The sequence below is a fragment of the Eumetopias jubatus genome, unplaced genomic scaffold (assembly GCF_037043125.1).
Source record: "Eumetopias jubatus isolate StellerSeaLion01/CBP00866 unplaced genomic scaffold, mEumJub1_p1.0 scaffold_4, whole genome shotgun sequence".
In the NCBI taxonomy this organism is placed as follows: Eukaryota; Metazoa; Chordata; class Mammalia; order Carnivora; family Otariidae; genus Eumetopias; species Eumetopias jubatus.
The window spans coordinates 189,485,056-189,502,349 of record NW_028274810.1 but is presented as its reverse complement, the minus strand read 5'-3'; the positions used below and the strand labels follow the sequence as shown (position 1 = coordinate 189,502,349).

At 36.6% G+C, this 17,294-nt stretch overlaps 1 protein-coding gene across 5 annotated transcripts in view; it reads right to left on the bottom strand.

Moving 5' to 3' along the window:
- PRKDC (protein kinase, DNA-activated, catalytic subunit) overlaps nucleotides 1–17,294 on the bottom strand; it is a 241,412-nt gene that overhangs the window by 198,148 nt on the left and 25,970 nt on the right. For all 5 annotated transcript variants that reach the window (XM_028118983.2, XM_028118984.2, XM_088022831.1 and 2 more), the window contains exons 22-26: nucleotides 9,691–9,797; nucleotides 7,559–7,649; nucleotides 6,306–6,469; nucleotides 5,570–5,722; nucleotides 328–435 (exon numbers count right to left, since the gene is read on the bottom strand). In XM_028118983.2, coding sequence (XP_027974784.1) covers nucleotides 328–435; nucleotides 5,570–5,722; nucleotides 6,306–6,469; nucleotides 7,559–7,649; nucleotides 9,691–9,797 — 623 coding nt within the window. The remainder of the gene's footprint in view (nucleotides 1–327; nucleotides 436–5,569; nucleotides 5,723–6,305; nucleotides 6,470–7,558; nucleotides 7,650–9,690; nucleotides 9,798–17,294) is intronic.

Genomic DNA, 17,294 nt, shown 5'->3' with positions numbered 1-17,294 from the left:
TGCACTCGGCACGGAGTCTGCTTGAGGATTCTCTCCCTTTGTCCCTTTCCCCACTTGGGTGTGCTCTCTCTCTCTCAAATAAGTAAATCTTAAAAAAATGTGCACACTGCTTGCAGAGATATTTAAAAGTAACACTTCAGTAAATAACTATGGTATCCTGTCGGTTAAAATGTCATTTCACAAATTCTCTAAAATAAAAAAGACAGTAGGACCTGGCTACGTGCTACATTTTGATATCTTTACAGGTAATTTTTCTTAAAGTTCTAAACATAGATCAAATATAACTAGTCAATGCAAATAACAGGAAAAGAATCAACTATTACTTACCAATATCGTTTCTAGTAAGGCGACAGTATCCTGACTTTCAAATTTCTTATTGTTTGTGAACCAGTGAATCAGTTGCATAACTAGGGGCTCATATAGTTGCCTTGTCACCTGAAGAACAATACCATTAGAGTTTGTTTTCTTTATGGTAACGTAATTTAATATTGGAAAGAGTTCTATCTAAATGACAGGAAAAATTAAGTAATAATACAATGGTTTTATCAGTTTCCTTTTCTAGTTAAAATTCAATGATGAACATGTTCTTTCTAGCTCTTCTTTGCTATTTCCTGAGTCCAGGAGAGAAAAATATGCATACTAAAACTTATTGTTCTTCTAATATGGAGGCAGATATTGTTGGTTTCTTAAAAATATTTATCTTCATTAATTTGATCCTAAACATGCATATAAGGTATTCTGGATCAGAGACATTATCATTATTCAACTAAAAAGCAAATGGTGACCAGGGTGCCTGGGTGGCTCAGTCAGTTAAGCATCTGACCCTTGATATCAGCTCAGGTCATGATCTCAGGGTCATGAGACTGAGCCCCAATGCCTAGCATGGAGCCTGCTTAAGATTCTCTCTCTCCCTCTCCTTCGGCCCCATCCCCCCCCACCCTGTTCTCCCTCTCCCTGTCTCTCAAAAAAAAAAAAAAAAAGGCAAATAATGATCATGTGGTTCCCTACAGCGTGATTCACACCCTTGTGGTGACAAAATAAAAGTCAGATCAACACCCTATGTATACAAACTTTAAAGCCCGTATCACAGAAAAAGAGATAGAGGACGAAGAATCAACTCTCTCATCCTGCCAAAAAGAAGTAAAATCTTTACTACTTGGAGCTTGGGATGGAAAAGATCTTGGGTTCTCACTCCAACCTTCTAGAATGTAAATAAAGCTTCTCCAGGAGCAGAGAGCCTTGTGGGTCTCTGGCTTTTACAATCCCAGATGTCTGCCAGGCCTGGACTCCTCCCCTGTGAAAGATAATACCCAGGGAGACAGTACTCATCTTCTGGAACCTTGGGAGCTTAACCAAGTGACCTAGTCTGGTGTGACCATGTGATCTCTTGGGTAGTTAAAAGAGGTCTTATTATCCTTTTGGATCATAGCAATTACCTACACAAATGATTACACATCTAATCCTCATTATATATGAAAAGTAAAATGTTTATGGCAGAAATGAAGGCAAACTTTGTATCTTAAACACTTCTGTGTCTCAGAAGGCTAAGGTTCCTATAGAAATACCAAGAAATCCAGGGGAGTTTTATCTCCCCACTGACACTGAACTCAAGAATGAAGCACTTTGGTATGTATATCATGTCAAAACCATATAAAATGTCTTGGGACTCAGACTAAACAACACAGTCCTCTTGCCCTTGGATATTTTTCCCCAAAAGAGTATCTTTCTAACCTTAGGATTAATCAAAGTAAAAGTTCTTACCTTTCAGTGTGGAAGTTTAACTTGGTCTTAAAGCATCACTTTTTTTTTTTCCCAAAAGAACTACACTCTCTCATCCATAGTAAGTAAATTATATACATATAATACACATGCATACACACAAACGTATATATATACATATACACACCTTATAGAAATTACAGAAAATGTAGAAAACTATCCTCTACAATCCTATATCCCAAAGATAATGACTGTGAACATTCAAAATCACTGTAATTTTCAATATTTTATTTACACACATTTAAATATACATATATGCACATGTAAAAATATACATTTTTGTAACCACTTTTCCTCTTAATTTTGAGTAGTTTCATATAAATACATAAGCTGTATCAATATTTTATTAGCTGCCTCGTATCTCATATATAGATATACCATGATCCAGTTGCCCAAATCCTATTATTAGAAATGCAGATATTTTTAACTATTAGGAAGAAATCACGGAAAAGTCACATACACTGTTCTGAGCACATCTCTAGTAATCAAAGTATTGGACCAGGGCTGCAGGTCACCCAGCCTTTTGCTCTGCCCACCTATAGCCTGTGTCTATTCACAATCCCACCAGCCACAACTCTCAAGGTCCTTTCCCTACATGCTTGGCAACACTAAACACTGTCAATTTTTAAAATATTTGATAATAGGGGTGCCTGTGTCTCAGCCGGTTAAGCATCTGCCTTCGGCTCAGGTCATGATCCTACGGTCTTAGGATCAAGCTCCACCCTGGGCTCTGTGTTCAGGGCCGGGGTGGGGGGGGCTGCTTCTCCCTCTCCCTCTGCTGCTCCCCGTGCCTTTGCCCTCGCTCTCTCTGTCAAATGAATAAATTCTTTAAAAAAATAATAAAATAAAATATTTGACAATAGATGTAAACAATATCATTTTAATTTGAATTTCCTTGTTTACTAAAAAGATGAAATATTTCAAAGTATCTTTCATTGGCCATATATCTCTTCATTTATAAACTATTTGTGTTCTTTATCCACTTGCCCATTTAAGGCTCTTTTATCCTCAGTGGAGTATTGCAAAAAAGTTTCCCTACATTATGTACGTATAAAAATTGTGATTTTTGTGCCATTCAGTATTTTTAAGTATTTATAAAGTCAAAACTGTCAAGATGTTAACATTTTTCTTCCATATATCTGCTTCTGTATTTTGTAGGAAAATCTCCCTTTCTATGCAGACTTTAGGGAAAGACATGGAAGGATGCCTATAATGTAATGATAACAAAGTCCATCCAAGTAGCAGAAATCACATCTTATACATAAAAGTTTCTGAATATGCACGTTTGTAAAAACACGTTTTTACAAAGATCTGGGCATATATTCACCAACCTTTCAGCAGAGGAGAAAGTGGCTTTTCCAGGGGAATAAGAGTGGGAAGGGGGTGATGAGATGGAGATTCACTTTTAGCTTCATGTGTTTCTATATTAACGTATTTTATCAATGAAAAAGACCATTCTGATCCAAAGATACATACCGACATGTTATAACTCATTACATTTTTCTGTAATATAGTTTGTTTTCCTTCTCTTAATTTGAAATTAATTTTTCATGTCAACGGGGCCTAATATGACTTACTAAATGATCCATTTCTAACTTAGAAAGCCTCTTCTACCATATATACAATTTTTATGTATACACATGGGTCCACTTGACAGCTATAAGATCCTCCCACCAATCTATCTGTGCCTAGTTCAATGCTATTATAATTAACATGGCTTCATTTTAACATCTGCTAAGGCAAGACTTCCTTTAGTACTCTACCTGTTCAAAATTTTTCTTGGTTAAGCTCAAGCAATTATTCTTTCAGATTACTTTTTGGGTTAAAATGAAATTAATTCTGGGCTTTCTGCTGGAATGATACCAAACTTACTGATTACGGAAGAGCTGGCATTTTTTCAATATTAATTCTTCTTTTTTTTTAAAAAAAGATTCCATTCATTTATTTGAGAGAGAGAGAGAGGGAGCACAAGCAAGGGGAGGGGCAGAGGGAGAGGGAGAAGCAGGCTCCCTGCTCAGGATGCAGGGCTCGATCCCAGGACCCTGAGATCATGACCTGAGCCGAAGGCAGATGCTCGACTAACAGCCACCCAGGTGCCCCACAATATTGATTCTTCTATCTCAAGTACAGAGCATGCTCATTTTATATTCATAAAATATACATCGCCTGGCATATTGAAATTTATTTATAGACATTTTATATATATATATATATATTTGATGCTGCTATGAATGAGATGCTGTAGACATATTTACATATTTTCCAAGTGGTCAATACTAATATTAAAGATATATAAGAATGCTGGGATGCCTGGGTGGCTCAGTCGGTTGAGTGTCTGACTTTTGATGCAGGCGCAGGTCTTGATCTCAGTGTTATGACATCAAGCCCAGTGTCAGGCTCCATGCTGAGGGTGGAGCCTGCTTAAGATTCTCTCTCTCTCTCTGCCCCTCCCCCCAATTCTCTCTCTAAAAGAAAAAATATATATATATATATTTATGAGAATACTCATATATGAGAATTTTGTTTTGTAATTCATCAGCTTCTTCCTTTACTAACTCCTCGAGTTTAGCAGTTGGTATTTTTGGGCTTTCCAGGTTTAATAAAAAAAACTATATTCAAAATAATAATCTCTTCTCCTTTCTTTCTACTGTCCTTGTCCTCAGGGAACTCATCCTGGTGAGAGGCGCAAATACTAACACTTCAAATAAATAATTAAATGCACGTGAAGTAATACTAAACTACCACTCCATACTACAGGAACCGCTCTGGTTAGGTGCTGGAGGTGCCCCTCAACAGGCCAACTCACTTCTCACCTTGGGCTTCTGTCCTGGCCCAAGCACAAGGCAGCATTAGTGCTTCATGCCTGGGGATGATTTGGCTCTAGCATTCAGGAAGACATTCTTTATCGTATTAAAGATAACATTAAACTATCCTAGTTTAGCAGGACAAATACCTTTTAGGCTTCTATGGTGACAATCACTGCTTCTGAAATCTGATTCTGTGGTAAATTTCCAGTTTTAAACAAAAATCCTATTTATTCACAGCACATCTTAATACTTTGCTGGATTGTATTCATTTATATATGGTGAAGAATGTTCCATCTATATTTTCAAATGAGTTTTTCTTTTTTTTTTTTTTTTTTAAGAAAGAGAGAGCACGCACAAGCAGGGGCGGCAGGCAGAGGGAGAAGCAGCCTCCCTGTGGAGCAAGAAGCCCAATGTGGGGCTCCATCCCAGGACCCTGGGATCATGACCTGAGCTGAAGGCAGATGCTTAATCAACTGAGCCACCCAGGCGCCCCTCAAGTGAGTTTTTCATTTACTTTCCTTTTTTATGTGTGCACCCTAGTATCAGAAATATACTAGCTTCATCAACTGAACTGAGAATTCTAGTTTCTTCTGCTTCATTGCAGCAATGGAGAATTTACAACAAATTCATCAGGAAGAGGCCATTTGTCAACATTTGCAATCTTGTACATGGTTACTTATCTCTCCTTCACTCCTTGAGACTGTAAGTCCCTATATGAGGGGAGACTGCCAACTCAGCTTTAGATGCCTATCCTATCAGTAACTGTTCAGTGATTCATTCGCAAATTGTGGCACATTAAAAATCACCAGGAGAGCTTTTAAAAGTCCCAATCCCTAAAGTCAAATCCCTGAGGAATTACATCAGTCAGAAGGGGCAGCAGCCAAGCAGCATCTATTTTAAGATCCCAGGGTACTCCAACCTGCAAGGATCACTGAACTAGACCCAACTTTGCAACTGTGTCAGATTCAAAATCATTCACTTACCTGATCTACATCACATGCAAGTTGAAGTAGCACAGGAAAAGTTCGCTTGTAGAGCTGGTACATGGGTGGGAAACCTTGATCACCTTCAGGCATTTGAGTGGCTTTTCCCAACATAAACATAATCATGCTGTGTAAAAGCTCACAAGCCGCAACCTAAAATAAGCCAGGAGTTCAAGAGAGTTTAAGTTTCCAGGTTTACAAGGGAAGAGTATTTTGAAATGTTAACTCTGTTTAGCCCTTTAAAAAGAAAACTTTTACAGCAGATATAAAATATATAAATTTACACAAATATACTTAACTGGAAGTAGCACTTCTTGTGTAAAATTAACGCTCTGGGCACATTACTTCACCATCACTTTTAGTAAATATACTTTTAAAGTACTTTGGAAATATACACATGAATTTCATAAAAACTTGAGATTATCTGTTTTAATCTCCCAGGTTAAGGAGATAACAGTGCACAGATTGGAAATCACTTTTAAATGCCCTTTGTACTGTATTTTCTATTATGAAGTCTTTTGGTATATTAACGTTTTGCCAGGTTATTATCTATTAGGTATTTCCTTTTTATCAGTGACAACTACTTCTGATAACTGAATCATTTTCTAATTACCACATTATGGAAAATACAAAATTAACGATATTGGAATTGCTGAAATATATTATCTATTTTCTAACAAATTCAGGTCTTAAAAAGCAGAGATTCTAAATCATGTGTAATGAAAAATAAAAGTACTTTAGTTTGTCTGTCACTAGCTGAAAGAGCTAATTCTGTGACCCGAGGTAAGAACACATCCAGATAAATGACAGGTTTCATTTCTATAAATGGTACTGCAAAACTGAGTCTTTTTTCTCTGTCCCATGTCACACATTTCTTCATCATTTCATCTGAGGATGCAACTGTTAAAAAAAATCAGGAAGAGCATGTTTTCATTCAAAATCTTTCCAATAGCAATTGCTCTACAATTCATTAGTGAAAGCAGAGTGTGTTAAGTATGTTATTCATCTTTCCTTTTCTATTTTGTTTTACTTCAGACATGTAATTACAACATTAGAAATCACTGACAAACTATTTCTAACTTCGATTTAAGGTAAAATTATTTTTTGGGGTGCTTGGGTGGCTCAGTCATTAAGTGTCTGCCTTTGGCTTGGGTCATGGTCCCAGGGTCCTGGGATCAAGGCCCGCATCAGGCTCCCTGCTCAGCGGGAAGCCTGCTTCTCCCTCTCCCACTCCCCCTGCTTGTGTTCCCTCTCTCACTGTCTCTCTCTCTGTCAAATAAATAAATAAAATCTTTAAAAAAAAAAAGTAAAATTATTTTTAAACAAATTTAACAGTCTAGAATGTTTAATTTCCATTTTCAGTAAGAATTATTTCAGGTGTTATATGGAAAAATGATAAATGAACAATATTTTTATTAAAAATCTCCCCTTTGTAAAACTTATTTTCTCAGTATAGGTTCTAACTTCCTAAATAACCAAAAGTCACTAGTATACTTAATATGAAATTTCAAAACTAAAAATACAGATGAATTTTTACTAATCTAAAATGTTGATTCCAATCAAAAACACTCTAAAAATATCCAAATACTAAGAATATCGGATTTTTTTCTATGTAATGTTAATCACCATCCATTACATCATTAGTTTTTGATGTAGTGTAAGAATATCGGATTTAAAAAAGATTAACTTTGAATTCCTGACACAATGTTTAATATTTTTAAAAAAATGTCAAACTAGATTCTGTTTCAAAATGGAAAACGTACTTAACAAATCAGGCTAGAACATTTTCCCAACTAGTAGTGAATTATCCAGATTGCATGGGTATAGTCAAAGCATTTCACTAGACAAAATACTGTTCTTTGTAATCTTATTTGAAAATATATAAATCACATATAGGAGCAAATACCAGAATATACCATGATCTTTACACATCCAAATTAAAGTACAAATACATCTACAGAGGTAAATTTATTTTAAAGCAAAGTTTACCTGTTAGGAGATTTTTGTTTATTTGTCCTCCTAGAAAGCCAAGCATTTGTACTACTCTAATCCTTATTTCTTCTAAGGACAGTGCTTCATTCTGCAAATGTGAACAACGATATACATGTGATGATAACAGAGTTAAAAATTAAGAGAATTATGAGAGGAAAAAAGCAAACTATTTTACGACCCTCTCTGTTATTAATGTCTCTCAACGGCTCATTATAGCTACATAGTACTGCTGTTAATATTATTGCAAATTCATGGAAAGAATTCACATGTTTTCCAGTTTTGCAGTCAGATATCCATTTCCAAGGCCAGCAGTTCCAAAGTTTTGGCAGGACCCTTTATACCCTTAAAAAATACTGAGGATCCCCAAAGAACTTTTGTTTAAAGTGGGTCATATTTATTAATATTTATCATACTAGAGGTTAAAACCTTGACATTATTATTTTATTTAAAAATATTAAACCCGTTACATGTTAACAAATGACATATTTTTAGGAAAAGTAACTATTTTCCAAATAAAATTTAAAAACCTCAGGAAAGTGACACTGTTTCACATTTGTGCATCTCTTTGTCTGGCTCACTAGAAAACAACTATGGTGATACGTTGTTTGGGCCACACTTGGAAGAGGGGATAGTATTTTAATAGTCTTTTTAGATAACTGTGGTTATTCTTTGATACTACTCTAAAACTGAACAAGTGGTAAGATCTGTTACATTAAAATCCATTGGTCTATCTTGCACTTTGAGTGGATTTTTTTTACCCATGCATGATTTGGTAGCATAATGTACTGGTCATCGCAAAATATTGGTTTACTCGGTTATGCAGATCTTCCAAATGTTGACACATTTCATTACATATGCAAAAAAAAATCACATTTGTTAATATCACCAATGTCTTCAGAAAAATCTTTAAGTACTGAGAAGCTGTCAAGCTCATGGTGGTGGTTTCAAGTTTTCCAAAATTTAATTTTTGTTTAAAAAGCTTGAATTTTATCATTGGCAACAAATAATCTCAAATGTTTTCTTTGAAGTGACAGGCTCACTCTATTTATTTTAGATAAAATCTCTGCCAAATACTGAATAGCTAGTTTGTCTTGTCAGTTTTCTTTCAAGTAAAAGTGGTGTTCATGAAATAAGTCGCTACTTGAGCTCACAGCTCAAAGCATCACAAAAGTGCTTTTCCTGAAGACAACTGTCACACTGCACTATGCGGCAGACTGTTTTATGCATACTTCCTGTTTCATCACACAGAACATTAAAAAGACATGTGTTCAAGGGTCAAGATTTAATAAAGTGCTAAGGAACCAACAGTGTTACCCATCATTACACCACAGTACAAATGTCACTGAGTAAAAATAGTTTTGGCCTTGTACCTGGAACCCACAAGAGGGTCCTCACTTCAAGAACCACTCTCCTAGAAAATAAGGGATTATGTATCTGTAAAGAAATTTTATGTGCAAAACTTGAGATATTCTCAAGTAATTTTATCTTGCCTTATTTATATGTGATAAAATAATTTAAATATTTTAGACAGCCATTTCCAGTTGTATGCAGTCTCTCAATCAAAAGCTGTCAAAGATAAGGAGGTAGAAAGAATTTATCTTAGAGCTTGCATTATCAGTTCTAAACATTAAAAGTTTTTCAAATTTTAATTTTCACTTCATACCTAAAATACATATTTTCTCTATACTGTTTTCTCTCTTTATTTTTTTTCCTATTACATTATATGCCACATCTCAAAAACCTGATCTTAAGAAATCAGCACCAAAAAACATAAAAACTGCCATGAATTAAATTTGATAAAATGATATATTTTAAGATATAGTATGTAAATGATTCACTCTTCCATACCCATAATATCAATATTGATTGCTTATTGAATATGAAACATTACTTTTTATTATCCACTAAATACATCTGAAGGTGAAGAAAACAGGAAAACAAGATCAAGACAATAAACCAAAGAGTTAATATTTCTTACATTCTTATGGCTAAAAACATATTGAAATTATTTCTATACTGCAATTTATATATAAGAATTAATATTTTAAATGAAGATTTTTACTTTTCATAAGCATTAGAATCTAATCTCTGCATTGTTTAACATAAAGAAAATATAAGGTATTTCTTACTGATGAAATGCTCTTTGTCTTTTTCAGATGCTTTAATAAAACTTTATTAAATCCTTTCTGGGCAGCTCGAGAAAGTGCTGATACTTCCCCATTGTTCTTGGTCTCATCTATCAATAGTAAACAAAAATCAATTTTAAATAGCATTCACTCAGTTTTTTGATGAATACTAGGGAACACACAATATTGCCAAATAGAAGCATTAAAATTCTACTTTTAATTATGGTTATTGTTTCTACAACAAAAAGAAATTATAGTGGTTGTCCTGGTTTAAATACCATTGTCTACTAAAAGGAACATGGTTCCTTGGACAAGTGGCTAACTCCAGAGACTGGGCAGACCTGTATTTGTAAGAGGAGCCTGAATCACTTTGTGGTTCCAGAAGTAAGGAACTGCTTGAAGAAATGCAGCCAGCCCCCATTCTTTATATGAACGCCAAATCTGGACCAATCTGAGCTTCAAAATTAATAATCATAAAAGATTAGAGTCATTGGAAAAGTAAGAATCCACAAGTCCCTACTAAAAAATGGGTGAGAAAAGAAAGTTACTGCTTATAGTAAAATGCCAACTAGTATACAGGAATGATAGAGTTGGAAAATTACTATTTTGCAACCGTCACAGCATTAATGAATATTAGGAATAATCATCAAGGGATACTAAAACTATTATGGTGAAAACTCAATGAGAAGTAATGAGCTGTAAAATATCTCCTTACACATTTTTTTTGAAATGATCATAAATTTAGAGAAAATTTTAAAGTATGGTACAAAACTTCTTTCCTGAACCACTTAAGAGTAAATTACCAACCTGATGCCCCACCACCCCTGAATACTTCAGTCCTGCAAGGACATTCTCCTTTGTGACAGCCACATCAACTATCCAAATCTGGATACTTGTCTTGAGACATGACCCACAATTAATCCTCAGCTCCATTCATGTTCCAGCATCGATCCTAATAACGTCTTTAGTTCAGAACCATGTCATATTTAGTTGTCCTGTCTTTTTAGTATCCTTTAAACTGAAATAGTTCTTCTGTCTTCCTTTGAATTTCATGATTTGAACACTTAAAAAATTATATGCCAGGAATTTTGTATACTGTCCCTCTATTTGATTTGTCTAATGTTTTCTCATGATTAGATTCAGGTTATAGAAGCCAGTTTAACATTTTACTAGTTCCTTTATTACTGAGTTAAATAAAATCTTTGACAGTACACTTTATACCAATGTAGAGTTAAAATTTTAAAAGCTATAAAATTATTTTTCACTAGTTCTGGAGATGTGTGTGTGTATATATATATATATATATAACATTCCATCTTAAATCAACAAAATACTCATTCTTCTCAGTGCACATGGAACTTTCTCCAGAATAGATCACATACTGGATCACAAATCAGGTCTAGACCGATACCAAGACTGAGATTATTCCCTGCAATTTTCAGACCACAATGCTTTCAAACTTGAACTCAATTTAATCACAAGAAGAAATTTAGAAGGAACTCAAACACTTGAAGGCTAAAGAGCATTCTGCTAAAGAATGAATGGGTCAACCAGGAAATTAAAGAGGAACTTAAACAATTCATGTGAACTAATGAGAATGAAAATACATTGGTTCAAAAACCTATGGGATACCACAAAGGCAGTCCTAAGACAGCAGTACACAGCAATCCAAGCCTCTCTCAAAAAATACAAATTAAAAAAAAAATAAAATTTCAAATTAAAAAAAGGTCTATTTTGTCCGATAGAAGTACTACTACCCTGGCTTTTTTTTTCATTTCCAGTTGCATAGATCTTTCCATCCCTTCACTTTCAGTCTGTATGTGTCTTTTTGTCTTTTGGTCTGACATGAGTCATTATAGGCAGCATATTGATGTGTCTTGTTTAGTTTTAGTTTTTTAATCCATTTACCGTCTGTCTTTTGATTGAAGCATTAGTCCATTACATTTAAAGTAATTATTGATAGGTATGTACTTATCTGTGAACATTTTGTTCACTGTTCTCTGATTGTGTTATAGTTCTCATTCCTTTCCTCTTGTTCTCTTCCCTTGTGATATGGTGACTTTCACTGCTGTATTTGGGTTTCTTTCTCTTTATTATTTGTGTATCTACTACAGGTTTTTGAGTTGTGGTTACCATGAGGTTTATAACACCCCATGTATATAGCAGTCTATTTTAAACTGATGGTCACTAGGGGTACCTAGGAGGCTCAGTTGGTTAAGTGTCTGTCTTCAGCTCAGGCCATGATCTCAGGGTCCTGGGATTGAGCCCCACGTCAGGCTCCCAGCTCAGTGGGCAGTCTGCTTCTACCTCTCCCTCTGCCTCCCTCCGCCCCCCTCCACAATGCTCTGTCTCGCTCTCTCAAATAAAATCTTTAAAAAAAAAATTGATGGTCATTTATGATTGAACATATTCTAAAAGTAGCACATTTTTACTCCCCCAATGTTGTTTTTTACTCAATATTTTACATCTCTTTATTTTGCATACCTCAACTAATTATCATAGGTATAACTGATTTTACTACTTTTGTTTTCTAACCTTCATATTAGCTTTACAAGTGATTAATCCACTATCTTCACTATGTATTTTCTTTTACTAGTGAGATACGTATTTTTATATATTTCTTGTTACTAATTAATGCCCTTGCTTTTCAACTTAAAGAAGTCCCTTTTACATTTCTTGTAAGGCCTGGTTTATGGTGATAAACTCCTTTAGTTTTTGTCTGGGAAACCTCTCTCTCCTTTAATTCTGAATGATAACCTCACTGGGAAGAGTATTCTTTTTTTCTTTTAAAGATTTTACTTATTTATTTGACAGACAGATAGAGAGAGAGCACAAGTAGGCAGAGTGGCAGGCAGAGGGAGTGGGAGAAGCAGGTTCTTCGATGAGCAGGGAGCCTGATCCGGGGCTCAATCCCAGGACCCTGGGATCATGACCCGAGCTGAAGGCAGCCACTTAACTGACTGAGCCACCCAGGTGCCCCTGGGAAGAGTATTCTTGATTGTAGGGTTTTTTTTTTTTCATCACTTTAAATATATCATGCCACTCTCTTTTGGCCTGCAAAGTTTCAGCTGAAAAATCAGCTCATAGACTTATGGGGTTCTCCTTCTATATAATTAGTTGCTTTTCTCTTGCTGCTTTTAAGATTTTATTGTTATTTTTTTGCCATTTTAATTATATGGCTTGCTATGGACCTCTCTGGGTTCATCTTGTTTAGAACTCTCTGTGCTTCCTGGACCTGGATGTCTGTTTCCTTCCCAAGGTTAGGGAAGTTTTCAGCCATTATTTATTCAAGTAAAATTTCTGCCCCTTTGTCTACTTCTTCTAGACTCCCACAGTGCCTGTGTTAGTATGCCTGATGTTGTCCCAAAGAGCCCTTATTTTTAAAAATTCATTTTTCTTTTCCTATCATTTTCCTGTTTCATTTGAGTAATTTCCACCACCCGGTCTTCTAGATCACTGATCCATTCTTCTATATCATCTAATCTGCTGGCTATGAGGGCCGGCTATGACTGTTCTGGGTATACTGGTGGTGGGGCTGCCCCTGCAAGGCAGGAGCTGATGGTGGGGAGGCAGTCTTGGCTGAGGTTGCCTACAGGGTGTGGTGGGGTTGGAGCCACTGGGGTTGGGGAGCACTGGTCCAAGCCAAAGTCACCTGCCAGTACAGTGGGGTGGGAGCCATTTTGGAGGGGTGCCTGCCAAGGTGGGCAGGTTGCACAGGGCTGGTTCACAGAGGAAAACCAGGGCAGGGTAACCGGTGCCAGCAAGACAGTGTGTCAGACCTGGCATCCATCAACACTTCCATTCCCAGAGAAAGTTCCTACATAGCCCTACCCCTCCAGCACACATTCTAAAATCAGTCAATAAATCTCCTTCACATATCGCCCAGGTGCTTTTCAAACTGCTGCCTCTGTGCTCGGTCTCAGAGTGAGTGAGCGTGTGTACGGGCCCTTTAAGAGTGCAGTCTTGGTTTCTCATAGCCTTCCAACTCTTCCAGGATTAAGTCTCAGTGGTTTTGAAAGTCATATGTCATGGGGCCCATCTTCCTGGTACAGGTTCCCAGGTGAGGGTGCCCAATATAGGGCTTGAACCCTTTGCTCCTCAGGGAGGACCTCCACACCTATGATATTCCTCCTGCTTGTGGGTCACTGCACTGGGAGTAAGGGTCTTGGCCAGTCTTCATCTCTGCCCTTCCTGTCTCAATGTGACTTTATCTTTAGCTATAAAAGAGCTGTTTTGTTAGTCTCAGGTCATTCTCAGAGAGAGGTGCTCTATATGTGATTGTTGCTTCAGTGTGTCCATGGGAGAAAGTGCACTCAGGATTTTCCTACTCCACCATCTTGATCCTCCCCTGTGATTATCTTCTTTTGCTGATCCTAATTATCCCCAATTTGGCCTGTGACATTTCTCCATCATTCTTTGAACATTTCCTTAATTTCCTGATGTCTCAGAAAACATAATATTCTAGGTTTATCTTGTATTTTCCCTGTTGCAAGCTGGAGCCAGTTATCTCTTCAAGGAGTACTGGTTTCTTTTAGAGTAAAATGATATTTAGAAGCTATAATCTAAGCAATAGGTTTGCTCATTACTATTAAGGTATCACTACTCCAAGGCAGGTCCTTTCAGTGGACTGATCGGAAATATATGCATGTATTATATATACATACATGTACACACACACTTTCATTTCTATTTCTACATTTACTTATCCATATATGTATGTATATAAGTGTGTGCATGTGAGAGAAAGAGACAGAAAGGAAGAGAAAAAGAGAGAGGGGGATGGGGTGCCTGGGTGGCTCAGTTGGTTAAGCGACTGCCTTTGGCTCAGGTCATGATCCTGGAGTCCCAGGATCGAGTCCCACATCCAGCTCCCTGCTCAGCGGGGAGTCTGCTTCTCCCTCTGACCCTACCCCCTCTCATGTGCTCTCTCTCTCAAATAAATAAATCTTAAAAAAAAAGAGATGGGGGAGGGAAGGTGGGAGGACCATGATTTCACACTGATACATCCACTTCCTATCCAATACCATAGGGTTCACTTTAGTTTTCTTTCTCTATTTGTAACTTCCTTCTCTAACAAAGAGAAACCTAGTTTCCATTAACCTTAATCTGCTTAACCTTCCCCATCCTGCTTTGACCCCCATGCCCAATAAGGCTGCCCCAACATGTAGGTGCTCCCCCACCCTGCTCCAGCTGACACCCATGCCAGGCTGCCCCTCAGGGCTGTCCTCCTCATATTCCTGGGGAGCACCACTGCCACCCTAACACCTAACTTCCTCTGTACCACCTAAAGGCCTTAGGACTGAATACTCCTACTGAATACTCCTACTCTGGAGTAGGAGAATCCTGAGTGCACTTCCTGCCATGGACATACCTCTTCCGTTAGGAGAGGAAGAGAACTTCAAATGACTAACTCCCACAAAGGGAAAACAGTCACTTTACAGTTAGAAAAAGATGGAGCAGAAACTCACTAACCGAATGGTCAAAATGAATGTGATTGGTAATGGCACCAATTACCATCATGATGCTGTGAGGAAACCACAGTATCAGTTCTGGGTATTTCTGCCAAAATAGTACAACTGAATCCTATTATAAGAAAACATCAGACAAGCCCACATCGAAAATAAATGGCCTATAATCTAACAATGTCAACATCATAAGAACTAAGAAAGGCTGAAGAGCTACCCGCATTCAAGGAAGCTAAGGCATTATGATTAAGTGCAACACATGATCCTAGGTTGAATTCTGGGCCAGGAAAAATAAAGCTATAAAAGAACTTAAATGGACAACTAAGAAATCTACATATGGATTGTAGATTAGAAAAGAATAATGTATCCATGTTATTTTTCCTGATTTTGATAATGATACCATGGTTATATAAAATAATGTCTTCACTCTTAAGAAATACACATTGTGGGGCACCTGGGTGGCTCAGTTGGTTAAGCAACTGACTCTTGGTTTTTGACTCAGGTCGTGATCTCAGGGTCATGGGGCTGGGCCCCACATCAGGCTCCGTGCTCAGTGCGGAGTCTGCCTATCCCTCTCTTTCTGCTCCCCACCCCGCTCAAGCTCTCTCTAAAATAAATAAATAAAATCTTAAAAAAAAAAAAAAGGAAAGAAATACACATTGCAACATTTAGGCATAAATATCCATGATGCCTGCAACTTACTCACAAAGGGTTCAGAAAAAAATGTCAGGTATAGATACACACACATATTATCTTGAAATACAAGGAGAGTACATGTAATGAAAGCAAAGGGAACAAAACCTTACCTGTGGAATCTGTGTAGAGTATACAGGAGTTCCTTTCACTATTAATGCAACTATCCTGAAAGTTTGATCATTTCAAATAAAACATTACTAAAAATAGTAGTTGTTTTTAAGATTATGGATTTTCTTGTTACTTAATTATACTCACTGTTTTTCCCTATCTTCTAATTATCTACAGTACACATATTTATGAGTAGATAAATCCTTTGCTTAAAAGAATCACAGAATCTTCTGTTATTAATTTAAAAGAAACACGGGATGCCTGGGTGGCTCAGTTGGTTAAGCGTCTGCCTTGAGCTCAGGTTATGATCCCAGTGTCCTGTGATCGAGTCCCACATCGGGCTCCCTGCTTCTCCTTCTGCCTGCTGCTCCCCCTGCTTGTGTTCCCTCTCCCTCTGACAAATTAATAAAAATAAAATCTTTAAAAAAAATAAAAGAAACACATCTTTTCCTTTTTTTTCTTAAAGATTTTATTTATTTATTTGAGAGAGAGACAGAGCATGAGTGCGGGGAGAGGCAGAGTGAAAGGAAGAGGGAGGAGACTCCCTGCTGAGTGGGAAGCCTGATACAGAGCTTGATTTCAGGACCCTGAGATCATGACCTGAGCCAAAGTCAGACACTTGACGGAGTCACCCAGGCACCCCAAAAGAAACATAAATCTTTTCAATGAGCTAACTGACAGAACTAAATTCCAGAAAACAAAAAGTACCATTTGCTACTAGATATATTCATTTTTTAAACTAAGTCCATGTATTTTAGTGATTTACTCAAATAGCAGCAATCCTTATATAATGTGAATTTCAAAAGCCTAAGTAAGCTATAAACATTAACTAGCTTACATTTTTTTTCTCTAAATAATGCTTGTTATTGTTAGCATTTACAGAAAAATCTCTCAAAATTGTGACTCTACTTAAACTCTGAATATGCATCAAGGGTGTCATAAAAACCAGACTCAGTGAATAAAATGTGTCACACAACTTCCACTTAAATGTTTCCAAACCAACAAAACTTAAGTTGAACAAAAAAAATGATTTACATAGATACAGTTGTACAAATTAACACTTAATTTTCCACTTAATTCACTTAATTTTTCATGACAGTAATGTTTAAATTCTTGGCAATATTTCAGTGTCTTTCTCCAATCTGAATCTTTCTTTTTGCTCCATCTAATAACAATGTTCATCTTCATTCTGGTTCAAATAAATCTGTCTTCTGAACTCTACTACTTTTCTTGACTAGTATACTTTTGCCTGGCCAATGATTTTTTCCATTTGAATCTTTTCCTAAACCTATATCTACTATGATAATTCTTCATAACTGGCTAATATTAGTACTTCAT